Source organism: Leptonychotes weddellii, chromosome 9, assembly GCF_054177405.1.
Source record: "Leptonychotes weddellii isolate Sample4059 chromosome 9, ASM5417740v2, whole genome shotgun sequence".
Taxonomy (NCBI): Eukaryota; Metazoa; Chordata; class Mammalia; order Carnivora; family Phocidae; genus Leptonychotes; species Leptonychotes weddellii.
The window spans coordinates 99,692,745-99,718,472 of record NC_138377.1 but is presented as its reverse complement, the minus strand read 5'-3'; the positions used below and the strand labels follow the sequence as shown (position 1 = coordinate 99,718,472).

At 45.0% G+C, this 25,728-nt stretch overlaps 1 protein-coding gene and 1 long non-coding RNA gene across 5 annotated transcripts in view; one reads left to right on the top strand and one right to left on the bottom strand.

The window, feature by feature from the left end:
• Positions 1-8,025: 8,025 nt before the first annotated feature.
• Positions 8,026-25,728, bottom strand: part of BBS4 (Bardet-Biedl syndrome 4) — a 61,246-nt gene continuing 43,543 nt past the window's right edge. For 3 of the 4 annotated variants that reach the window (XM_081831364.1, XM_081831362.1, XM_081831363.1), the window contains exons 5-16: positions 25,083-25,194; positions 24,020-24,092; positions 19,651-19,704; positions 18,191-18,318; positions 15,258-15,312; positions 14,269-14,337; positions 13,132-13,284; positions 12,859-13,030; positions 11,165-11,261; positions 10,415-10,556; positions 9,702-9,903; positions 8,026-9,020 (exon numbers count right to left, since the gene is read on the bottom strand). In XM_081831364.1, coding sequence (XP_081687490.1) covers positions 8,905-9,020; positions 9,702-9,903; positions 10,415-10,556; positions 11,165-11,261; positions 12,859-13,030; positions 13,132-13,284; positions 14,269-14,337; positions 15,258-15,312; positions 18,191-18,318; positions 19,651-19,704; positions 24,020-24,092; positions 25,083-25,194 — 1,373 coding nt within the window. In that variant the 3' untranslated portion in view covers positions 8,026-8,904. The remainder of the gene's footprint in view (positions 9,021-9,701; positions 9,904-10,414; positions 10,557-11,164; positions 11,262-12,858; positions 13,031-13,131; positions 13,285-14,268; positions 14,338-15,257; positions 15,313-18,190; positions 18,319-19,650; positions 19,705-24,019; positions 24,093-25,082; positions 25,195-25,728) is intronic. The other variant, XM_081831365.1, reaches the window with a different exon arrangement.
• LOC145723562 (uncharacterized) lies at positions 9,902-16,141 on the top strand. The gene is made up of 2 exons (XR_014148719.1): positions 9,902-10,134; positions 10,279-16,141. It is a non-coding gene; the product is annotated as an uncharacterized LOC145723562 (long non-coding RNA).

Sequence of the window (25,728 nt, the reverse complement as noted above, 5' to 3'; positions counted from 1 at the left end):
TTCAGCTCAGGTCATGGTCCCAGGGTCCTGGGATCGAGCCCTACATCGGGCTCCCTGCTCCGCGGGAAGCCTGCTTCTCCCTCTCCCACTCCCCCTGCTTGTGTTCCTGCTCTTCCTGTCTCTCTCTCTGTCAAATAAATAAAATCTTTAAAAAAAAAAAGCATTCTTTAAAAAAAAAAACAAAACACTAAGCTTCTAGCCTATTTGTATTAGAAAGGCTTCAGTGAGAAGAGATTTCTGTTTTCCAAAGAAGAACTGGAGTAACTCCTCACTTCTGTTGTAAACCCAAAGACGACTTTGAGAGTACTGAGGTGTTTTCCACGGGACTTTTTCTTAGTCTGTCCCTGAGCTGTCTGCTCTGCCCTCCCCTTAGTATATACAAGTTCTCCAGTTTGCATGGGTGATGTCAATAACGTGTAATCAGTGCGTACTGTAGAGCAGTGTTTTTCAAAAGATGGGTGTTGAAGTATTTATAGTCACTAAGTCAATTTGGTGGTGAACACAGGAAGTATCAAAATGCATCATGCTCACAGGGCAGGTATTCCTTCCCGTCTTGTGAAGCTGTACGTGTGCCTGAATGAGCTCCATGGAGTTAGGAATGTGCACGGGCCCCTCCAAACATCCCACCCTTTGGAGAAGGCAGCTAACCTTTGGCAGGAAGCTTGGACTCCAGCACCTGGGACAGGCTTTGTGGGAGTGAGCTGCCAGGATGAATGCAGGTGGGGCCGCGGGCCTCTCCGCCCTGAGCTCGGAGCTGTATTTTACAAAGGTTTCCACGTGCGACTTGATAAGAAGTTTGAAAATCCGCTGGACTAGAAGAGGGGGCCTGGTGAGAAATGAGCCTCCCTACAAATGCTCTTAACACTCTTACATTTGCTTGAAATGGTTGAACACCCGGGGAGAAGCGCCAGCACACCAAACACTGTTGAGACAATTTGGCCCCAAATCAGTCATCATCATGCGGACTGAATTTGCATTTTATTCTGGCTAGCGTGGCGAGGGAGCCCTCATCAGTAGTAGTTCACATTCTATGCAGGGTGTTGAGATGGCAAGTATTGTATGACAGGGACGTACTACCCGTTCTGAGCCTCACTTTGCTCATCCATAAAATGGGGTGCATGATGGTCCCTCCCCTTAGGGTTCTTGATTAAAGGAGAAAGCTGTGCGAAATATTTAGCACAGTACATGGCACGTATTTAAAAGCTTAATAATTGTCAGTTACTATTACCAAACTGACCTGGCAATTTCCTGGGTCTCTAGAACTATTTTAAAACCTTGAAAAGCTACCACAGTGATTTAACATTTCACTCTGGGGTGTTGTAGGTAGACATTTTCATACAGTGGAGCTCCACAGATGTCACGTGTGCCATTTGGTAGTGCCTACCCAGATACAGAACGTTCCCATCACTCCAAAGTGGCTGAACCATTTTACTCCCACCGATGATGTGTGACAGTTCTGGTGGCTTCTCATTGGCACCAAGATCCGGAGGTGTCCATGTTTAATTGTGGCCATTTCGAAAGGTAAGTAGTGGTATTTCTGGTATTCCAGAAACCAGTAGATATCTGGTCTAATGTTGCATCTCCCTGTTGATGAACAGTGAGCATTCTTTTTACATGTTTATTGGCCATGTATCTTTGTGAAGTGTCCAAATGTGCCTACTTTTTTTTTTTTTTTCCCCCAGCTGGGTTCTTTTGTATATATTGTTATTTGGGTGGTTAGTTTTATTATCGAGTTGTAGGAGTTCTTTATATATTCCCAGTCTGTAGACAGATACTCATTTTCTTCCTGGCTTACTGGTCTGAAGCATTGAACTGTCCTGCCTGTAGTCTCATTTTCTTCTAGAAACTTTACAGTAATTTTAGGTTTTACACTTAGATCTCTAATCCATTTTGAGTGACTTTTTGTGGATGGTGTTAGGTCTGACTCCTTCTCCCACTGCATTGCTTTCATGCCTTTATCAAAAATGACTGTATAAGCATAGGTCTGTCTATTTATGAACTGTGTTCTGTTTTACTGATCTGTTTGTCCATCCCGATGTTTTACTACTAAACACTCTTCTGGTCAAGCCTTGAAATGAGGTGGTGAGTGTTAAGTCCTCCAACTTTGTTCAAGATCACCTTGGATGTGCTAAGTCCTTGGTATCTTCCTCACATTTTAGAACCAGCTTGTCACTTTCTACCCCAAAACTTGTTGGGCTTGTGATAGTAATCTGTAGACCTATTTGGAAAGAATTTCCACCTCAACAAGAGTTAGCTTCCCAGCACGTGATTAAGTGGTTTTTCTCACAGCAAAGCTTTGTAGTTTTCAGGGTACAGGTGCTTACATGTGTGAGTTCATTACTAAGTATTTCACGTCGATAGTACTTGACGGTTTTGTAAATGGATTTTTGAATTGCATTTTCAAACTCTTCCTTGGTGGTATGTACCAATATCATTGATTTTTGTACACTGACCTTGCCAGATCCAGTTATCCCTTGTGGTACCTTTATTTACTTATTTTTAGGATTCCTTGGGTTTTTCTTCATAAGCAACCATATCCTTTGTGACGTTTTCTCTCTGTCTATACCTTTTTATTTCTTCCCTTTGTAGCACTGAGCCTCTAGTATAATGTTGAGCAAAAGTGATAAAAGTGGACATCCTTGCCTTGGTCCTGATCTTAGGGGCAGAGTGTTGAGTGTTTTACTACTAAATGTGATGTTCACTGCACCTTTTTCCATAGATGCCTTTTGTCAAGTTGATGTTACCGTCTGTTCCTGATTTGCCGGGTTTTTATGATGGCTTTTTAAAAATTGCTTTTTCTGCATCCTACTGAAATCATAGGACTTTTCTCATTTATTTTGTTAACACGTGAAAGTACTTTGCTTTTCAAATAGTAAACCAAGAGTTAATTACATTTAAAATTATACTGGGATAACCCCAATTTGGTCATGATATACATAGTAACCCTTTTATATACTGCCAGATTTAATGTGCTAATATTAATTTGCTAATATATTGTTAAGGACTTTTGTACCCATGTTCATGCAGAATAATGGGCATCATTTCCTTACTCTGTAATGTCTTTTTCCACTTTTGATATCAGGATTATGCTGGCCTCATGAAAACAAGTTGGGAAGCTTTTGTTCCTATTTACTAAAACTTCTTGTAAAGTTGGATTTAATAAAATTTGCCAGCTAAATCATCTGGGTCAAGAGTTTGCTTCAGGTAGGTTTTGATTTACAAATTCAATTTCTTTGATAGGACTTTTAATATTAAGGCTTTGTATTTCATTTCAATTTCAGTATGTTGTTCATTTTCAAAAATGTCTATTGTGTCCAAGTTGTCCATCTTATTGTTATAAATGGTTCATAATGTTCCTTGATCTTTCTCACTTCCATACGATCTGTAATGCTATCCCCTTCTTCATTCCTGGTATCTTCATATCCTGATTTGTCTCCTCCTTTTTCCTTCATCAGTTTAGCTGGGGATTTGTCTTTTTTTTTTTCATAGAGCTTCTGGCTTTTTAGATCTTTAATATTTGTCTGCTCTGTAGTTATTTAGGGTTTATTTTGCTCTTTTTCTAGCTTACCTCTATCACTGGTTTTCTGCCTTTCTTCTGTTCTAATAGAAGCATTTACAGCTATAAGTTTCCTATAAGCACTGCTTTTAGCTGAGTCCTACAAATTGTGATTTGTTTTCATTATTCAAAATATTTTCTCTTTTGATTTTTTTCTTGAGTCACTGCAAGTGTGTGTTTAGTTTCCAAATACTTTGGGGTTTTCGACATATCTTATTAATTTCTTTTTATTATGTTCAATTAGCCAACATATAATACATCATTAGTTTTTGATGCAGTGTTCAGTGATTCATTAGTTGCACGTAACACCCAGTGCTCATCACCACACGTGCCCTGCTTAATACCCATCACCTGGTTACCCCATCCGCCTTCCCTTCTGTAACCCTGTTTGGTTCCCAGAGTCCAGAGTCTCTCATGGTTTATCTCCCTCTCTGATTTCTTCCCAGTTTTCCTTCCCTTCCCGTGGTCCTCCGCACTATTCCTTATGTTCCACATATGAGTTGAACCATATGGTATTTGTCTTTCTCTGCTTGGTTTCTTTCTTTTAGTATAATACCCTCCAGTTCCATCTATGTCAATGCAAATGGTGGGTATTCATCCTTTCTTGTGGCTGAGTAATATTCCATTGTATATATGAACCGCCTCTTCTTTATCCATTCATCTGTTGAAGGGCATCTTGGCTTCCTCCACAGTTTGGCTATTGTGGACATTGCTGCTATGAACATTGGGGTGCAGGTGCCCCTTCTTTTCACTACATCTGTATCTTTGCGGTAAATACCTAGTAGTGCAATCAGTGGGTCGTAGGGTAGCTCTATTTTTAACGTCTTGAGGAACCTCCATACTGTTTTCCAGAGTGGCTACACCAGCTTGCATTCCCACCAACAGTGTAAGAGTGTTCCCTTTTCTCCACATCCTCACCAACACTTGTTTCCTGTCTTGTTAGTTTTTGCCATTCTAACTGGTGTGAGGTGGTATCTCATTGTGGTTTTGATTTATTTCCCTGATGGCTAATGATGTTGAACACTTTTTAATGTATCTGTTAGCCATTTGTATGTCTTTGGAAAAGTTCTGTTCATATCTTCTGCCCATTTCTTGACTGGATTATTTGTTTTGGGAGAAGATATTTGCAGACATTATGGATAAAGGGCTGGTATCCAAGATCTATAAAGAACTTCTCAAACTCAACACCCAAAAAACAAATAGTTATTGGTTGTAGTGTTCTGTAAATGTCAATTAAGTCGAGGTGGTTTATATGTCCTTACACTTACTAATTCTAACAATTGCTGAAAGAGGGAGAGCTAACATATCCAACCAAGTTTGTGGCTTTAATTCTATCAATTTTTACTTCATGTATTTTGAAGTAATAATGTTAGGTACATACATATTTGTTATGTTTCTTCTACTGAATTGAACTTTTTATTATTATGAAATGTCCCTCTTTATTTCCGGTAATGCTCCTTGTTTTGAAGTCTACTTTAATCTGACATTAATAGAGCTCTCCAGATTTAGGCCTGTAGCTTGAATGGTACAGCTTTTTCCATCCTTTTGCTTTCAGTGGCAGATTTGTTTATCCTTTTTTTTTTTTTTTAATTTGACAGAGACACAGCGTGAGAGGGAACACAAGCAGGGGGAGTGGGAGTGGGAGAAGCAGGCTTCCCGCCGAGCAGGGAGCCCGATGCGGGGCTCGATCCCAGCACCCTGGGATCATGACCTGAGCCGAAGGCAGATGCTTAATGACTGAGCCACCCAGGCGCCCCTCCTTTCTCTACTTTTTAATTGAAATGTACAGTTCAATTACTTTTTTAAGTCTAATCACATTTTAATGTAATTATGAACATGACTGGATTCACATTTAACATTTTGCTATTTATTTTGTCTTTGTCCCATCTTTTTTTTGTTCCTTGGTTTTTTGGGGTTTTTTTTTTAAGATTTTATTTATTTATTTGACAGAGAGACATAGCGAGAGAGGGAACACAAGCAGGGGGAGCGGGAGAGGGAGAAGCAGGCTTCCCGCAGAGCAGGGAGCCTGATGCGGGGCTCGATCCCAGAACCCTGGGATAATGACCTGAGCCGAAGGCAGATGTTTAACGACAGAGCCACCCAGGTGCCCCATTCCTTGGTTCTTCTTTTCCTGCCCTTTAGAGGAGGAGGGTACTAATTGTATATTTTTTAGAATTTTAATTTCCAGAGGTGCCTGGCTGGCTCAGTCGGAAGAGTGTGCAACTTTTGATCTCAGGGTCATTTGAGCCCCATGTTGGGTACAGAGATTACTTAAAAAAATAAAATCTTAGGGGCCCCTGGGTGGCTCAGTCAGTTGAGCGTCCGACTTTTGGTTTCAGCTCAGGTCATGATCTCATGGGTTGTGGGATGGAGTCCCATGTCGGGCTCTACACTCAGTGGGGAGTCTGCTTGAAGATTCTGCCCCAAACCCCCTCTCTCAAATAAATCTTAAAAAAAAAAAAACCTTTCAAGCCTAGAGTTCCATGTACCCCCTTCCTTAGTTAGTTATATGTGTTAAACCTCACAATTTTTTGCTTGGAACAGTCATATCATTTTTTAAAAATTAAACCTAGTATTTTATATTTAGCTACTTGTTTATATTTGTTATCTTTGGAGGCTTGGTCCAACATGAGCTACTCTGCTATTACCAGACAATAACAATTCCTCCTTAAAAACAAAATGGTCATAGGGGCACCTGGGTGGCTCAGTCTGCTAAGCATCCAATCTTGATTTTGGCTCAGGTCATGATCTCAGCGTTGAGATTGAGCCCCCATCTGGTTCCGGCTCTGTGGTGGGCGTGGAACCTGCTTAAGATTCTCTCTCTCTCCCTTCTCCCTCTGCCCCTCCCCCCTCCTTCTCAAAAACAAAATGATTATAATCATACATTCCAAAGCTTTACTGTCTTTGGAATGCAGTTTTGTACTAATATACTCCATAAAAAGGGCACTTTTCTCATATGCTAGTTTATACTTGCACTTTCCTGCCTCAGTTCAAGCCATCTAAAACCACGTCTGTGTCTGTGATCATGTACTTTGCCTCATTTTCCTAATTCTGTGAAAAATTGTGAGGACATGAGCAACTCCCGTATTAGAAATTAGAATAGCTCCTTTCTCACCAGAGTGAATGAGAAGCTGCGAATCCACATGCCCAAAAGACCGAGCAGGTATGACCTAGTACAGCTGTGCCCCAAAAACAACGTGGGCTTGAACTGTAAGTGGATTTTTTTCAGTAAATGCATTGGAAAATCTTTTGGAGATCTGTGACAATTTGAAAAAAACTCAGATGAACCATGTAGGTTAGAAATAGCAAAAAAAAAAAAAAAATTAAAAGGTATGTCATGAATGCATGGATAACAGTTAAGAGCAGGAGCTCTGCATCCAGACCTGGGTTCAAATCCTGATCCACCACTTTCCATGGAAAACTCATTATACCTCTCCCAACCTCCACTTCCTCCTTTACAGAGAGGGGATAACAGTATTGCTCTGTTGGGAGGGCTCGGGGAGACCGATCCCTTCCTGAGCCTGTCCTTCCCTGGCCTCCCCGAACACCACTCTCCTGAGTTTGTCTCTATCACTGTCACTTGCTTCTGTCTCCTTTGTGGGCTCTTCTGCTTCTCCCTTTAAATACTCGTTTCCCGCTTTTGGTCCCCCTGGCTTCTTGTTCCTAGCTTTCCTCTGGGGACTCCTTTCAAATCTGTGGTTTCAGCCATCACCCAAATTCAGTTACTCCTGCATCTTTACCTTCAAGCCAGATTTCGCACCTGAAATCTAGCTGTTTGTCTACTATCATCATCTGGATGTCTCGAAGATAAACACGTCTAAAACTAGACTCCACAACCCTCCACCCGAGTCCCCCAGTGTCCCTCTTCTCTGGTTCGTGTAACTCTCCCCAGCGGCACGTGCCCACGCGACAGTCTGTTCTCGCCTGCTACCTCCAGCCTCCAACTCCTGTTGACTTGACCTCCCGGATCTCTCCCAGAGCCCCCTCTCCTCCTCCTCTTAGTTTATACCCTTATTCTCACCAAGACCTTCCAGTTGCAGGCACACTAGACCCCACAGCGAGATAGAGGTGAGCCTTCTCAGTTGCGCAGGGGGTAGACCCCAGGTCTGCCACACACCTGCCGCGGGGTAAGGGACCTGCTGCCGCTATGCTGTCGTCTCTGAGACCCCAGAACCGCAGAGTTTGCTGCTCACTTAGCTGCTGCCTCAGTGTCGCAACAGACCCAGTCATAACAGAAAAAACTCCTTCCTATGGTTTGGCTATAGGTCTGTCCTCACCTTCAAATTCTGGTGATTATAGGGCACTTCAAGTGCAAAATGGGGACTGGCCCTCATGCAAACTGCTGGCCCCCCATCCCTCGGGGCGGCAGCAGAAGCTATGCGGGCACTAAGCAGGAACTTGGCCATGAGGTGCCTTCTCTGGTTTCAAACTAGTTTTGGAAGCAGGTAAGAGAGGACTGTGATCACAGGTTCTCTTGAAAAGGTTTTATTGTAAAAAAAAAAAAAAAAAAGGTTTTATTGTGATCTCTTCTTTTTACACCTAACAACTTTCCCCAAAGGGATGATACATAATCTTTATTCTAAAAAGGACACATAGATGATGTACTGATAGCATCTGGCCAGGGGTATCATTGACTATTTTAAGTAAAAATTAAGAAGCTCTTTTTTTCCTTTTCATCCTTGGTGTCGCTACCAGCCCAGCCCTCACTCCTACTTCTCATCATTACTGACATGATCTCGCTCTGCATACGCTCTGATGTCTCTCAAGAACAAGACAGAGGGACTTGTTTGGGATTCCCTTGGACAGGTGCAGCTGGAATATCCAACAGGCTGGGCCTCGATTTACAGAGGTTTTTTTCATCATTTTTTCCCCTTCAATTTAGACTGTTAGAGCTGGATTACTAATCCAAGATCTGTGTTTGCCTTCGGGGCTGACAAGCCGCACAGCCTGAGGGTCACCTCAGCTAAACCGAGGCTTCACCGTAACAGGGCTCCTGAGCAGAGGTCGGCCTCAGACTTTCCTTCCACAAAGGAAGGGGTCAGTCATCCAGGAGGTCAAAGTCATTTCAAAAGCAAACAGCATCGTGTAACCTGCTGGCTCTTGGAGCTACAAACACAGAGCCATGAGCCTTGCACTTAATTCTTAAAGGACCCGTCTGGGCTCTCTCCTATCTCCGGGCTGACGGGGCTAACGGGAGGCCGAATCGGCGGTAGGCTCCTTGTGATCATCCTAACACTTCTGCGTCCCCTGGTGCCCAGGGAACACACTGGCCACCTTGCTGCCAGCGTCACATGACCCTTCCTAACTTGCCACATCCTCACCAAAGAAACCCCTACTCCGGGGTCATCCTACTCCTGCTTTTCTCTTATTTGTGCCGATGCTTCAGCTGGGTGTGCTTCCGCAGTGGGCTCTGGCTCCAGAGGCAGAGACGGTGGCTTTGTGAGCTGGGATGTCCCTCCAGCACCTAGTAACAAAACAAATAGTGGGAATTCTCAGTTCCACAATTCTGGAAGAAATCATGATTTTTATTGTCAAATTTCAAAAAGAAACCCCGTATCTTCTAGAAGCAATGTGATAGTTGGTCCACTTTGCCTTCAAAGACTCACTGAGAAAGATCCTCAATTATGTGCCCCCACGCTGACTTCCGTAGTCTTGCTTTCATTTCCCGCCTCATCGTAACAGAAGGTGCTGTTGTCTATTGCCAACCTTGAATAGTGTTAAGCCCCAGTGTTTGGGGTTTTTTTTAATAATTTTATTTATTTGAGAGAGAAAGAGAGAGAGAGAGACAGCACGAGCAGGGTGAGGGGCAGAGGGAGAAGCAGACTCCCCGCTGAGCAGGGAGCCCGATGTTTCGGGGCTGGATCCCAGAACTCCGGGATCACCACCTGAGCCGAAGGCAGACACCCAACCAACTGAACCACCCAGGCGCCCCCAGCCCCAGTGTTTTAACCATTCACCTAAGCCTCCCAGTCGCTGTTCCCTACTGCACAACTTGCCTTAAGAAAGCAAGTGCCAATTTGGCCAGCGTATGGCTTTTTTCCCCTTCCAGGAAACACTACTTAGACGTGTTCTGAGTCTGAGCCTCACTTAAAGCTGTCATCTCTCTGCTGGCATGTGCGGCTTGCACCCCCGAGGAGCCTCCTACCTGAGGGGAGCTTCCTGTGTGCAGCTGCTGAAGACATCGCCTGTCCCAGAGCTTGATTAGAGCCCAGAGGCTGCTGGACACCGGCAGCTTTGCTTGTTGAAGTGGTCCGGTGCTTTGACTTGGCATCTTTAACTGGTTTCGTCCAGACCAGTGCCTCCCCAACCTGGAGGGCAGCTCCCAGTTTCTGGGCCATCTCTACCATCTAGTGCCCACATGGGAAGAAAAAAAGTCACAGATATCACTGGCAGAGACAAGCCTACCTACTTCTTCCTAGGCCTTCCACCTGGGAGTTTAGCTGAAATCGTGTCTGCCGGTAGCAGTATTTGAGGAAGTATTTACTGCAAGGAAATCCTTCTCCAAGAGCAGAGAATACAGATCCCCCCAGTGGATGGCACAGGAATGCATACAGGGTCTCAGAACCCAACGATCCAAGGTCGGTGCGCTACAGGGCTAAACTCCTGCCTTTCCCATAAGAGGGGAAGTGGGAGGGAGCTGCAAGGAGACCCAGACCTCAACTCAGTTGTATTCTATCAATAACATAACTCAGCCTGAATCTCCCCTTACTGCTTTCTTCTAGGAAAGTTCTTCCTCAGGCGGTGACTGACAAGATTTCATGCTGCCAGGAACATCAAAGCTGAAACAGGCATGAACCTTTCGGATACCCTGGCTCGGAAGTCCCCAGACAGCCTCCTGGGAGCTAATAAAGGACACACCTCAGAGTCAAACTCCAGCGAGCCGCTGTCCCTGAGCAGGCGGACGCTCCTCTCCATCTCCTGGTACTGGGCCAGGGCGCCCTCCTTCTCACCCTGCTTGTACAGCAGCACCGCGTAGTTGAGGTTTACTAAAGGCTTACACCTGTGGCAAACAGGGATTCTGTGGGGCTCAGGCTTTGCAACCGTGCTCATTCAGAGATCCTTCTCGTTGCACAAAAGACCAGGCACAAACTGGTTAAGTAGAGACTTCTCCATTCTACAGCAAGGTGAGAACACATACTGTGTGGACCTCTGGACAAGCATCACGGCTGCAACTGCCCAACCAGCCAAGCGGGAGGTGGTGGGAGCAAGTCTGCCGTCCCAGCCCTCAACAGCGCCCCCCCTCCCGGGGCAGGCTTGAAAACGGGGGTCCCTAGCCTGCTGCCCGGCAGACGCCAGTGGAATGAATCCCAGGAGAGTTAAGTTTATCTTAAACCAAGCGCAGAGTCCCATCTGCTATTCCAGCCAGCCCATGGCCGTCAGCAGCCCAAGCCCACCGCCATCTCCTTCTCTGGCCCCCCAACTGCTAAACTCGGGGCTGGAAACGTTTTCTCGGAAAGAGCCCGCGTCAGTTCCAGCTGAGCCACGGTGTGCGGAGGCCTGCAGGCTTCCGCGGTTAGGCCTCCGAGAGCAACACCCGAGCTGTGGCGCCACCTGGTGGTTTCGGGGAGTCCAGCCCACCCCGCTACCACTCCTGCCAGAGCAGCTTACTTGTCCAGGCGGGCGGCTTCTGCGTAGGCTCTCTTGGCGTTCTCTGGATCTTCCAGATTGGTCAGGGCCACTGCAACAAAGAAAGTGGGCACTGCGGCTGGAGAGCCCAGCGTAGAAAACAGAAGGAACATTTCAAGGCCACCGTTCACTCAGCCCATCCTTTGCCCTCTCAGCTCCTGAAGCCATGGCCTGCAGTCACGCAGCCTGGACACCCCAGTGTCGTCATCAGCCCGGACGGCCCCTCCCCGCAGGCAGCCAGTTGACGCGTCTCCAGAACCCTGTTTTTTGCGCTTTCTTTTTGGACACCGCCCTTGTTCAGGTGCAAGTTGTTTCAGGCTTGCCATTTTATCCCCACAGCAAAGTCCCCATCTGCCTCCATCCACTTGCCACAAAGCTGCCGGGGTCGCCCTGACTTACAAACAAATCGGACCGTGTCTCCACCTGACTTAAGAATCCTCACTGGTTCTCTGTCACCCAAAACCTTGATCTTTAACTTTTGTTTAGCAACAGAACACAGTCTCCTTTTAAATCAGTATTTTCTGGAAGCCTGTTCTATAAAACAAAGCAAAACAGAGCTGTCTGGAAGCCGGACCCACTCCACCTCCCCACCAGCCATGCGTCACTTCCCCCGGACACATAAGCGGTCTAGGAATACAGTTGGAAAACCTCGGCCTCTAGGATAAAGACCAAAGTCCTTTATCCAAAGGCATTCCGCTCGTGCGGTCCGTGAGGTGGCCCCAGACCATCTCTCCCGACCACCCCCGCACTGCGCTCCACACACAACTGCCGCTCAGGGCAGGGCCCACACGGCCGCTCGGGCCGCACACCGTTGCTCCCAGCTCCTCGGCCACGCCGTGCCGGTGAGTTCCAGCCAAGCCTTCAAAATGCAGTGTGAAGGCCATCTCTACTTTGGGAAGTCAGAACGCTGCTCATGCCTTACAGTCGGGCTGTCTGTTCCCATTCCTGCAACCCCATCAGAACAGAGCTCGCTCCATATTCAGGCAACCCCCAGTGAACACGATTCAATTTGCTTTTGCAACCTTCCTCTTATAAGTAAGAACCCCACAATAATGATTCTAAAAAACCCACCTGAAGACCACACTGTCAATGAGAATATGGAAAAGTGCTTTCAGGCTTACATTTAGTAAGTCTAGTATGTGGAGAAATATCCCCCAGAAATTAGTCAGTACTTTAATGTTTCAGTAATACTCACATTAATAATAGACCAATTATGTAATGACAAAAAACCAATAGTTAATATTCATTGGTTATTTAATTATGTAATCCTCTCTCTCTACTATGAGATCCAACCAGTACGCAGTGGAAGGAGGACCCTTCCTAATAAAGCCCAAGCTCTTAACATTCAATGGTATCTGGAACTTAGTTGGACTCTCTTTTTCTCTCTCTCTCTCTATATATATGTAAATAAATTGTCAAGTCAGGGAAAACAACTGGTAAAACATGAACTAGGGATGATCTTGATTTAACCTGCTGGTCTCTGAGTGAAATGCCCCCAGGCTAGAAGCAACCAGATATTGTCTTCTTTTTCAAGCTCCGGGACACTCAACTAGACTCCTACAGGATCTGCGAGGCACTGGCTTCTACAGGACATTTAACCACTGACCTCGTAAGATTCTAGATCATTTTCCGTCATCACAGACTACAGAGGGGCTCTCCCCACAAATGTCTCTTACCAGCCAAGAGCATGTAGAGCTCCCCCATCTTTGGCTGGAGGTTGATGGCTGCGCTGAGGAAATGGAAAGCCGATGCATATTGCTGCATGGTCAGGTGGACAAGGCCCAAATTATACAGAATCTTCCAATCGAAGGGAGCCAAGTAGTTGGCTCGCTTCAGGCAGCTGATAGCCTGCAGGGGAGAGAGGGCACCGGATGAGCGACTGGGGCAAGGCTGGCAGCCCCAGGAACTGCCTGTATGAACACAAACAAGGATGATGGGGAGACACTCACTGCCACGTATTTCTTCTTGCCGAAGAAACACATTCCGATGTTATTCCAGAGCGGAGGACTTTCTGGAACGGCACAAGCTACAACTCTGTATTTGGTAAGGGCAACATCAAAGTCCCCGTGGGTCTGCATCATGCTGCCTGCTGCCAAGATGGCCTGAAAACACAGGACATGAAAGGCCAGTAATGGAGCCATTCCCCAAAGGCTGTCGTTCTGGGTGTAGATACTCAGCAGGCCCGTCAGCAAGGACAGGACATACACACTTCTTCCGGGCCACAGAAAATATATTCAAGCTCTCAGGACAGATGCTTGGGAGGAATGTCCCCGCACCCACTGTGGCTTTCTCTGGCACAGTACAGAAAAAGAAAAAATGTCAGTGACTTGCCCTGACTCATTTGTTTCCTACTTCTAGTCCAGGAAGTCAGTATCTCAGAGTCAATGCCCTTGCAGTAAAAGCGGCCTTTCATCTGTTCCCCACGGCCCCTACTTGGTACCCCCAAGTGTTCCTGACAACCCAGAAACTGCTGTCTGGCCACTTAAGGTCCATTTCCTTCTGGCACCATCCAGGGGGGTCAGCTGGAGGCCTCCGCAGCCCAGCCCTCGTTTCTCCGAGGAAAGGCGCCCAGGCAGAAGCTGGCAGGATCAGCCTACCATGCCTCCTGTGACAGAGGGACAGGACCGGGTCCACACCCTTTGTCAAAGCCCGTTCTGCTGCATCTCCCTCCATGACGTTCATCCACCCACTGCACAATCTCAGCCCCAGAGTCCTATCTAGACAAGAGTTGTCCTCGCAAATTCATTAAGAACCCAGAAGTCACTTCACCAGAATCTCCTCGGACAGTAGTTGTAGAGACCTTGCTCATTTCCTGAGTAACACATGGACCTTCACCGGCACAACGATTTCACTGTCTGCCTGACAGACAGGCCTGTGACAGTAAATGTGCGCTTGGAGAAAATAAGCAGCAGAGCGCTAACAATTTACAATATGTTCAAAAAAGAAAGGCCATGTCTGTTTATAACCTTTCTAAGAAGCAGGTAATTTCTCAGGTATCCAAACTGCTTTCTAGGGCCAGGTCAGCTCTGGCAGCAGTGGGAGCGTCTGTGTGAAGGCTCTGGGGTTTGACAGCCTACGTACGATACCTTGTAGTTGGTAGGGTCATAAGTCAGTGCATTTCCAAGGTGTTCAAATGCCTTCTGGTAAATACCGAGCTTGGAGAAAAAGCAAACCAGAGAATTACATCAGTGGGGAGACAGCAGTTAAGGAGTCTGGCCAACCATGCCCCGAACAGCAACACCCAGGCTTTCTGGTTGTCATGATAAAAAAAAAAAGAGCTACAAGAGACCAGATAAAAAAAAAACTAAAAATCCCCATATTTGTTTATTTGTCCCCTGAAGGTCAAAGTTTCCATCTGCCGGGAGCTCCTACGCTCCGCACTGATGCCTCCCCGGCAGGAAATGGGCAGGTAAGCCTCACTCCCCAGGGGCCAGCCTCCAAGCCAAAGCCCAGGAAGGCTCAGGAGTAAGCTCCAGAAAACAAGAGAGACAGAAAGGCCACCCGAGAGGCAGAGCTGGTGGACCAGCTGTGCAGGGCACTTGAGGAGCTTGCGGGGAGCGGGCCGGGAGACAGCCTCAGGGGTGCCAGGCTGGTAGAGAGAAGTGGAGGCACTACAAGAAAGCCATTCACATGCGGGAAAACGTGGAGGGGAGAGGAGACTTCTCATTCTAGCCAGCGCTCTTCCTGCTCTTTCCCGTAGCACCTGGCTGGGCAGAAGCAGCAGCAGCAGAAACGGCCCCGGCACCAGCCCTGCCGGTGCTCCGCTGACTCACAGCTTCTCCCACAACAACACGATGCCAGCCCCGCCCCCCAAGTTATTTCTCATATCTGCCCTTTCCTTACATGGGTAAGAATTAGAACTGCAGTAGCCTCGAACAGACTTATTTGCCTGATTCGAATGCAGAAAATTCATTCCTTTAGCAGACAAAGAATATCAAATGCAGACAGTAAGGTTCACGTGCTTCCTACGACCTTTAGTGGAATGTGTTAAACTCAAAGTGCAGGGACACGACAATCCACACAAATCCAAAAGCATTTCTAGCATCAGTGCATGAATGAGTAGAGTTCTCATTACCTGTAAGTAGAGTAGTCCTAAAGTTGTAAGAAGTTCCGTATTTTCTGGTGAGAACCTGCAACACAGAGACCCAAAGAGAGTGCTCAGAGGGAAAAAAGATGTTTATGAGACACCGAGACCCCTGCCCGCTGACGCGCCCTCGTGCTGCACCTGGAGACACTCTTGTGCCTCCTACTCCCCGTGAAAATTTCTGAGGGTGATCTGGGAATTTCCTCCAAAAGTGGTCCTCTCGGGGCGCCTGGGTGGCTCAGGCGTTAAGCGTCTGCCTTGGGCTCAGGTCATGATCCCGGGGTCCTGGGATCGAGCCTCGCGTCAGGCTCAGCGGGAAGCCTTCTCCCTCTCCCACTCCCCCTGCTTGTGTTCCCTCTCTCGCTGTCTATCAAATAAATAAATAAAACCTTTAAAAAAAACAAAAACAAAACAAAAGTGGTTCTCTCAACCCTGGCTACAGGACGGATTGCCCAGCAAGTAAGAAATGGGACTTGGAATCCAGACTCCTTTGTCAGGACCCTTCCTTAGGGCCAAAGTCCTAAGAACCACCTATGGAATATTCTCTGTGACTGTCCCTGATTATACAGATACAATTAAAGACCGATGCTCCATAAATCAAGTCTGTCTAAAACACACAGTTGTAGCCAGTTCCCTCTTGTAGGTTTGTAGGGCTTTTCTGTTTTGTTTTTCTGGCCTCACTGTATGACAGTACCAGCAGAGTTTTCTGTGTGTTTAGGATCCCAACGGCCCTAATGCTCTGCTCTCCACATTAAACAAAAAACCATACTAAATAGCCAAACGAAAAAAAGAAGACAGACACAAACCAGCTCAAGGACAAAATTAGCCTTTGGCTTTGGGAAGTAAACACTGATTTAAGTAAAAGATGATTTGCTTGGGGCGCCTGGGTGGCTCAGTCAGTTAAGCGGCTGCCTTTGGCTCAGGTCATGATCCCAGGGTCCTGGGATCGAGCCCCGCATCGGGCTCCCTGCTCAGCAGAGAGCCTGCTTCTCCCTTTCCCTCTGCCTGCCACTCTGCCTACTTGTGCTGTCAAATAAATAAATTTAAAAAAAAAAAATCTTTAAAAAGATGATTTGCTTTCCCAGTCCCTCACTGATCCTTCCCTCTGTCACAAAACCTAAGCAACACTGAGCTGAGATGTTCTGTCTGTAGGATCATCAGCAGTTTCAATAGTGAAAATGCCAAAAGGCAAGGAACAGCGTCTCCTGCTTCTAAGGACCGAGTGGGGCACTGATTACCTATGGGGAGACCAGACCAAAGGGCCAAAGCCCCAGCCAGAGGAAGCATGAGCTGGCCAAACAGAGCATACTCAGTTCAACTGAGTATTTGCCCTTCGCTTTCTGCCATAATAAATATCCACTTTGATCACCTCCCACCCACAAACCAATTACGTAACTTCCCTGATTTTGGTGGCATCCCCCTTCGCCCCCACCAAAACATGACTACCATCTCCAAAGCAATGGGGTCATAAACAATGGTCTCCATTCTCAGTGAGTTTCCAAATGTTCAGCTGTCCCCTTTTTCCCTCGGGAATTATACTGACTTAAGTCCTTGATGAGTCCTGGAAGAATGTCACCCTCCAGATTTCTGTGAGCTAATCTCAAAGAGACAACTTTAAAAGGCAGAAGGCTTCCTTCCACCGAGCACCATAGACACTTAAAATATGCTACATGGGCTCCTTCCTACTTGTCCCTATAAACTTAGCCTCTTGCTGACAACTCTCTTGTAGCTTAACAAATCAAGGGATATTTTTTTAAAGATTTATTTATTTTAGTGGGGAGAGGGGAGAGAGAGAGACTCTCAAGCAGATTCCCCGCTGAGCAGGGAGCCCAGCGAGAGGCCTGATCTCACAACCCTGAGATCATGACCTGAGCCGAAATCATGAGTTAACCGACTTAGCCACCCACGTGCCCCAAACCAAGGGATTATGTCTTTTTAGACACAAAATGTGGTTGAAGAAAATTCAGAAGAGTGTTGTGACCGGTATAACCAGAAAAGTGACTGCTGTGGTAGAAGACAAAGGTAATTAACAGAAATCTAAGTTTAGTTCAGAGACTAATTATCAGGAATAATACACTGTGGCCACATCCTGTTAAGTGACAAAACAAACGAGACATTTTGCTACAGCTATCCCACTTAAAACAAACAAGACTCTATACAAAAAAGACAAGATAGTATGTGTCCCTGGAGAAGAAACTTGGAACACCATCCTGGTAAAGCCAGTCCATTCCATTATCAATAGGGGTTCAGCCTACCCTAATGATATTTAAAAAAAAAAAAAAACAAGGTATCGCTCTCATGTTAATAAATGCCACATGTTTATTAGTGAATCAGGAGATTTCTGACTCCAATGTCTCCGGAAACAAGATCTGCTATAAAGTTTAAAACCACAATGGCAGACTACCAGCTGACTCCAAAATCTATCCTCTCCTTCCTCCTGAGCAAGTGTGTACCCACTTCCCTTGCGGCTAGTGGCCACTTCACCTCACAAACCATGGGATGTGAGCAGGAATGATGTGTGCAACTTCTAAACCATTAAAACCTTACTTCGAGCTGCTTACTCGGTAGTTTCCTGTACCACTGCCCCTCATCACAGCCTGGAACATGGATACCACATTAAGTCAGCTTCAACTATGCAGGTGAAGGCAAAACTGAAGGAATGGTGGGTTAATAAAGAACCTGGATCCGTGATCGATCTTGTGGAGCAGAACCGTCCAGCTAGGCTAGACTAGCCATACTGATAGGTGAGAAACCCAAGTCTTCCTTATGTAAGCAAACCACTGGGAGCTTCTAACCTTAGCTTGAGCTTGACTCATGTAACTAGTAATCTGTCACGGTAATCCGTAATCAGTCTTAAGCTTGGGGGTTCCTATGTCTGCTCCCATTTATTTTCTCATTGCCTTAAAGAAAACAGACATACTTACTCCACTGCTTTCTTGTAGATTTCAATGGCCTTGTCCAAGTCTCCCTCCAGCAAGTGGATCTTCCCCAGCATTATGTAAGTCAAATCATGCCTGTTAAGATGGAGGGCATTGTGCAGCTGGTCTTGTGCCTAATAAGATTGATGGAGTAAAGAGAACCCAATCACTACCACGAAAGGACAATGGCTTGGTGTGGCTACTGTAAAGACAGAGCTCCTGCTGTACTCCGGCAGGAACACGGCATCTCAGCGAACAGCCCCTACTACCCAAAAACACTACAACATACCAAAACTGCTTGACGACAGGACAGCTGGCAACACGAGGTGTCTGCCTCTGGAGCCACGTGGGAGAGTTTTTTATACATGATGATTAACCTTTCTGAGCGTCTTCTGCTTCTTGATAGTCATACCCATGGCTCACACTTCATAATTCAAAGGAGTGCCGTAGTACAGAATAGAGCACTGCCCTGAATTCGATCCCAGCTGCACCACTGATGAACTGCACAACCTTCCCCGGAGTGGACCTCATTTTCCTCCCCAATAGTTTGATAAATGAATGAACGCACTGTTCTCCTTTATTCACTCAACATTTATCCATTGAGTACCTACTGTTCTAGGTACTAGGGATACGAGAGCTAACAAAACAAATTCCTTGCCCTGGAAGAGCTTTATCCTAATCGATGACCAAAAGGGCTTTAAGTCATTCATTGATTCAACAAGTATTTACATCAATGTCAAGTATTATATTTGTTAGCTTTACAGTAAAATATAATTCTCCTTCTTTTCAGTACAGGTCTGACCAAAGACCAATCCCACCTCTCCCGTGGCTCAGAATAATCCTATGAATAGAAATGCACTTGCTTGGAATATTCTCTGAGGAGAAAACTCTCCTAAGCAAGCATATAACACTATAGATCTGCCCAGGAAACCTAAGGAGACCCATTAAAAATATAAGTTCTTACATGGAAAATAATGTTAAAAACAGTAACTGTCAGAAATGAGATCCACTTAAAACTTAAATTCATTTCCAATAACCTTAAAAACTAAAATCAGTTGCCGTCAGGCCATAAAATAGCTCACACAGTCATGATTACACTTTTAAGACCTAAGGGTTCACTTTTTGATATCTAAGTTTTATCGAACATGTTTCTATACTGGAAAATTACAGTGGGGATGGAAGAGAAGAGAGGAGAGAAGCGATTCGACTGCAATTCCCTCATCATATTTCTAGAGTTTGTCATTTTCTTGCTAAAATCAGAAAAGAAAAAGAAAAAAAAAAAGCAGATGGATGAAAAATGAGAATAAATACGGGGATAAACGTATGGCCCTTTCCATTTTTGCTGCCAAGATCTCTACACGCACTGCTCAGGAATGACACACCACGAGGGATGGCACCTCCGCAGCGAGCAGCCCGCGGTGCGCCCCAGCCCGGCGCCCGACCGCCACCACCACTCCCCACAGTACCTTACTGAACTGTTTCAGATAAATGTAGCAGACTCCCACGTTGTGACAGATCTCCTACACACGGAAGAGAGCACAGGTGTAAACTCCGCAGTTACTACCAGAATGACACGACAGGCATCTAGACTGTTACTGTCCAGCAAAGCTTACATTTTAAGTGGCACTACAGGTAGTTTTTTACAAGATTTCATACTTACATACACTTAATTCTATAAAATGGGCTCTTTAATATTAAAAACTCAGATTATAAGAGATAACATCAGAATGAACAGGTGATCTTCCTGGATCTCAGAGGCACACACCCAGCCCCAGGCCTGCCTTCTCTAAGAGCTGCCCCCTGCCCTCCTCTCAGAAGACATTGCCCACAGCGTGCGTGCATGCGTGCGTGCGTGCGTGTGTGTGTGTGTGTGTGTGTGTCAACCAGATTCCTTCTCCTAGGAATCCGGGACTTGACCAGGTGGTGTGGCCTCGGGGACCGACAACAGCATCTGGAGGCCGCTGAGGCGGAATACGTGTCATTGAAGCCAATCTGCTGAAGTCTACAAACCCTGGCCCACAGCCCGAATCCATCCTCTGCTTTTCTTGTAAATAAAGTTTTACTGGAACACAGCCACGACGACTTGTTACACATTGCCTACAGAACTTTCACACTAGAACTTTAGAGTTAAGTAGCTGCAGTAGAGACTGTATGAAGCCACAAAGCTTAAAATACTCACTAGGCCCTTTACAGAAAGTTTGCCAACGGCTGACCTACAAAAAGAAAAAAACTGAAGCAGAAATGCAGAGTAGGCTACCTTGGTTACTAACAGCTTTCCAGTTCTAGTTCACCTTGAGTTCTATAGAATCTCTCAAGTTCCCTTATATTGAATCTCCCTTTATTAGCAGCAGCTTCAGAGAAAGGAGGAAGCAAGGGTGAGGGAAGTGCTCTATGGAAACAGTGAGGACTTTCTGTTAGTAGTGGAGAGGTGTGGAAGCACATTTAGACCCAGAAGTGTCCCTGTCGGGCAAAACACGGACCCCAGGGCTCAGAGACAAATGGTTTAAAATGTGTTCCAAGTCTCCTAAAATAACAAAATAGGGATCATTGATGGAGTACCTACTTCACATCAGGCTCTATGCCAGATGGCTTTCATATATGTATTACTTTAATTTCCCCAGCAAATCTGAAACACAGGTATAACAATTCTGATTTGAGAGAGAAGAAAATTGAAGGTCAGAGAGGTTAAGTAGTTTGCCTAACTTGAGACAAAGTGTCAGCACTAGGATTTTTTTTCTTTTTTTAGGTCTAAATCTTCAGAAGAATTTCAACTATACATAAATGTAGACAGAAACACCATGGACTCATCACTCTGTCCCAACAACCATCCAATCCATACTCCCATCTACCCCACTACTTGACAAAATGCCAGCTAGCATAACATCCACAAACGTTTTATTATGTATTTCTAAAGGACAGGTCTTTTTTTTTTTTTTAAACTACCTACAATACCATTATCATACCTGAAAAAAAAATAACTGCTTATATCAGACATTGAGTCATGTTCAAGAAGCGTAAAACCTACAAATTTTTTTTTTTAATTTTATTTATTTATTTGAGAGAGAGAATGAGATAGAGCATGAGAGGGGGGAGGGTCAGAGGGAGAAGCAAACTCCCTGCTGAGCAGGGAGCCCGATGTGGGACTCGATCCCAGGACTCCAGGATCATGACCTGAGCCGAAGGCAGTCGCTTAACCAACTGAGCCACCCAGGCGCCCCTACAAATTTTTTTTCTTAAATAACAATCCAAATAACGTCCACACACTGCAAAGCACTGGGACTTGAACTCAGGCCCGCCTCCAAAACTTGTGTCCTTTCCATTTATCCATAACAATGTACACAGGGAGCTAGAGAGGAGAAATGTATCCATGCTTGCCCTTTAAGTGCCCTAAAGCTAACTAACCCCTAACTCTTTAAAAATCATTTGTCACAGATATTACTTGAGAAGGCAGCAGCAACAGGCCTTAAACAAACTGATGACAAAGGAAATTTGGAAAGGAAAACAGAACAAATAAGAGTTAAATCGTGTCTTTCACAGAATGAGGGAATCCAGCAGACATCCTGCAAAAGGCAGCCGGAGAGTGGAAGAATCACAGGCCTGAAGTGAGGAATCTCAGAGTCTAGGCCTGAGTCCTAGCTCTGGTTCTGCCACCACCTCACTATGCCCCCTTTGGCAAGTAACTCCAGCTAGCCAAATCCTCAGCTTCTCACCCCTCTCAGGTCAACAGGTAAATTCTCCCTACCGAACAGAGCTGTTCCAAAAGTCAAATGAGATACCAGCAGGAGGAACTATTATCCCCTGCTGCAGCCGCATTGTGGGATGCCCTGATGAGTCCAAGAAAGTAGGGCTACAGGGTCTTCTGTGGCCACAGGAACTGAAGAAACAAGTAGGACACAGAGTGGCAGTTCAGGGCATGACCACCTCTACTCACGCCAATGGAATGGCTATCCCAAGTGAGTCAGTAATAGCAGAATGAGCGCTTTCAACCAACTGGATGGACTAACAGATACTCTCATAACCCCTGTGTGACTCTGAGCTTTCCTGTTCCACTTCCTCCCTATCTTCCTCTACAGGCTCTCTTCCTCTTCAGCTCAGGCCTTCCACACTTTTTCTTGGGTTCCAGCCTCAGCTCACTGAAGAGTGATCTCATCCAATTTCATGGTTTTAATCATCACCTTTATACTGTTGACTCCAAAATGGGTATCTCTAGCCCAGAACACCCGAGTTTCAGATTTCTATATCCAGGCATGCATTGGACACATCTCAATTTAGATACCCTACCAGAAGCTAAAACTCATCATGTCCACAATCTTAAAGACAGGATTTAGCTCTGACTGGTTATCATCCTCCTCTCCCAAAACTGCCTTCTCTTCCTTCCTGTATTTCCTATTCTAGTTGATTGTCCCATAATCCACCAATCCATCTTCACATCTCCAAGGCACAGCCCAGTGCCTGTCATGTAGCAGACACTCATTTGTTGAAAGAATGACTAAATGAATGAAAGAGTAAATGAATTTTCCCTTATCGGTGGCTTCACTTTGGCCTTTAGCTATAAAATACCTGGTGGCATCTCTGTCTTCAGACCTACAGAAGTGACCAACAAACTGAAACTTCTCAAAAATAATAGTGCTGTAAGAACTGCAGGGAAATCCATGCTAGCTCTCTGTACTAACCAATCGAATCCTTCACACATAGAGATAGGTCTTTCCAAGAGTCCTCAGCTACTTGAAAAAAATCAACAGCCTGAGAAAGAAGAACCAAAACAAAGAGAGGAAGGAAAAGGTAATTCTGGAAGGCAGAACAAAACTTAAAGAGTCAGAGACATGGAGAGGCTATGTCCCTTAATGTACAGCAGAAAGGCAAGGAGGGGGAATATGTGAGATACAAGTTAAGAGCCACAGGAAACAAGTACAGAACACGTTTAATACAGTAGAAAACAGTGTGGCACATGCCGCTGCTTAATATCCACTCTCCCTGTTGTCCTTCCTAAAAGACCCTAACTTTGTTTAGAGTGTCAATGTGTCCAACGTAAAAACTACACGTCCCAGCTTTCCTTAAAGGGGTGGGAATGGTTGATATCACACAAGTGGCAGTCTGTTGGGGATTTCTGGGAAAGCTATACTTTCCTAATATAGGCTATGTCTTTTTCTCTTTGTTGTTTCCTTTTTCTCCCTGCCTGGAATGATGATGTGATCTTAGAGCTGCAGCAGACGACTTGTGAACATGAAGAAAAAGCCTCAGCCTTGACATCCTTGGACCACCAAGTCAATGTTGACAACTACTCACCTGGATCGGTTTTGTGAGAAAAAATAAACCCCTAATTGGTAAAGCCAATATTTAGTCAGAATTTTTATTGCAGTTATAATCCCTGACTGATACAAAGGGATAATGGAGGAGAAGAAAAAAAAAAAATCAAAGAACTACTCAAAGAAAACTTCCCTGACCCAAAATAGGGCAAGGATCCTTAGAGAAAAGCCAACTGAGGGTCTACAGATGAGGGGGAAAAAAAGAAAAGAAACACTTCTAGACAACGATGATTGATATTTCAGAACTCCAATGAAAAAATCCTCAAAGCTTCTAGAGAGGAAAGTGGAGTTATCAACGAGAGTCAGACTGGTAAGAGACTGCCCGAAAACCAGGCAGCAATGTCTGCTAAGTTATGAGGCAACATGACTTTGATCTTATGCTTAGTTAAATCATCAATCAAGGGGTGAGGATAAAATAAAGACATTTTGGGCATGTAGGGTATTCAGTAGCCATAACAAAAGACAGCCATATGACAAATGGAACCATTAGCACATCACTAATAACAAAAACTTCAAGTTCTCTACTCACCCAATCTTTCTGGTTAAGTTTAGCTGCTTCATTATATACTTCAATGGCAGCTTTATGTTTTCCCAAAAGAAATCTGTGGAAGAGATACATTTTCTTTAATTATTAACTCAAAGCTTTTACAGGACTAACTCCACTAGTCCCTCATTTGACTAATATTCCATCCAGGAGAGAATTCTGGAAGCCTCTGCCCTATTAGCCAGCTGTGCTGTTTTGGCGAATGAGGCTGGCATATATCAGTAACAGAAGCTCTTTTGGTAGGGGCTGCACTAATCGCTGTCCCAGGGTCTTGGTCTCACTCTACACCAAATTTAGTGAAAGTCTTCTGTAATTTATTTTCTGCAATGTACCACAAATGTAGAACAAAAAAGAAACAAGCTAATATATATATATATATATATATACACACACACACCAGTTAAGCAAGAGCTGCCAGCATTCATCATCACCATCTACTTAAGGGACATCCCCTTCCCTTCCAAGACTAAATCTCTTGCCTTGATGTTGGATCACAGTTCTAAAAGAGAGGCAAAGGCAATCAGGGCCTCTATGCAAAGACAGTGCAAGTATGACAGTAGGTATGAAAGTGGGGATGGGAACCCCATGGATACTTTATGGCTCAGGAGTAGAAAAACTATCAGTGTACCTAACAGCGTATAAAGACTAGAGGTTGACTATATCCAGGAACTGTCAGGACATCCACTCAACAAACACTTACTAAAACTTACTATGTCAAGTATTATACTACGTGTTGGAACAGCAGATGAAAGAAATTTTACGGGTTGCCAGTAAGATTAGGGGACTGAGGGAACAAGATGTCACTATTTGTATGATAAAACAGTATCAGGCTTTCCCCATCACACTACACTACACAATGCTTGAAATACTCATTGTTAACTCATTTTCTCAAATTTCAAAATCAATCCGCTCTTTAAAGTGAATCCCATTGAGCAACTCTCCCTCTATGTATCAGGCTGATCAGGCTGCCAGAAGCAGCCTCTGCCTGAGAATGCATTCTACAGTGTTCTCTGGAGTGCCCCGGGGCTTGCAGGCAGCAAATACTCACAAAGATCTGGCCACCTGCTTGAGGTTATCAGCACACTGAGGGCTGAGAACAGCACAGGTCTGAAAGAGTTCTAGGGATTCTTGGATATTTCCTTCCAGGCGAAATATTAATGCTGCCAAGAAACAGAAACACAGAAAAAATCATCACATTCTGGGGAGAACAGAGTCTGGTATCAGAAAAATTGGAGAAGAGGGAGTTAAGAAATCATACCAAAGAAATCCTTTGGATAATTCTAGCTTTAACACAATCAGATATGACCTCAGGTAGGCTGAAACAAGTAGCAAAGTTGTTAACGATCTAAAACTTTTTTTAATAAGATAAACCGACCTACTCCATTCCCAGCATCCACCATGCAGATAACCAGGTGCCTTGAAAATTATCCCACAAATTCTTCATAATAAGGACATTCCTGGGCTTCCCCATCAAACACTCTATTCATCATGATAATCCACACTTCCAACCGCCTCCATCCAGCGGTTTCCAGAGAATACCCAAACAGGGAAAGTGCAATCAAGAAGATTCTGGCCGCGAATGAACTAATATTTTGGACTTGGCTTTCAGTATAGCAACCAAACTGAATCAGTAATTTTTCCCAGGCTTAAGTTTTTAGAAGAATTTACATGTTTAAGTATTATGAGGCACTGAG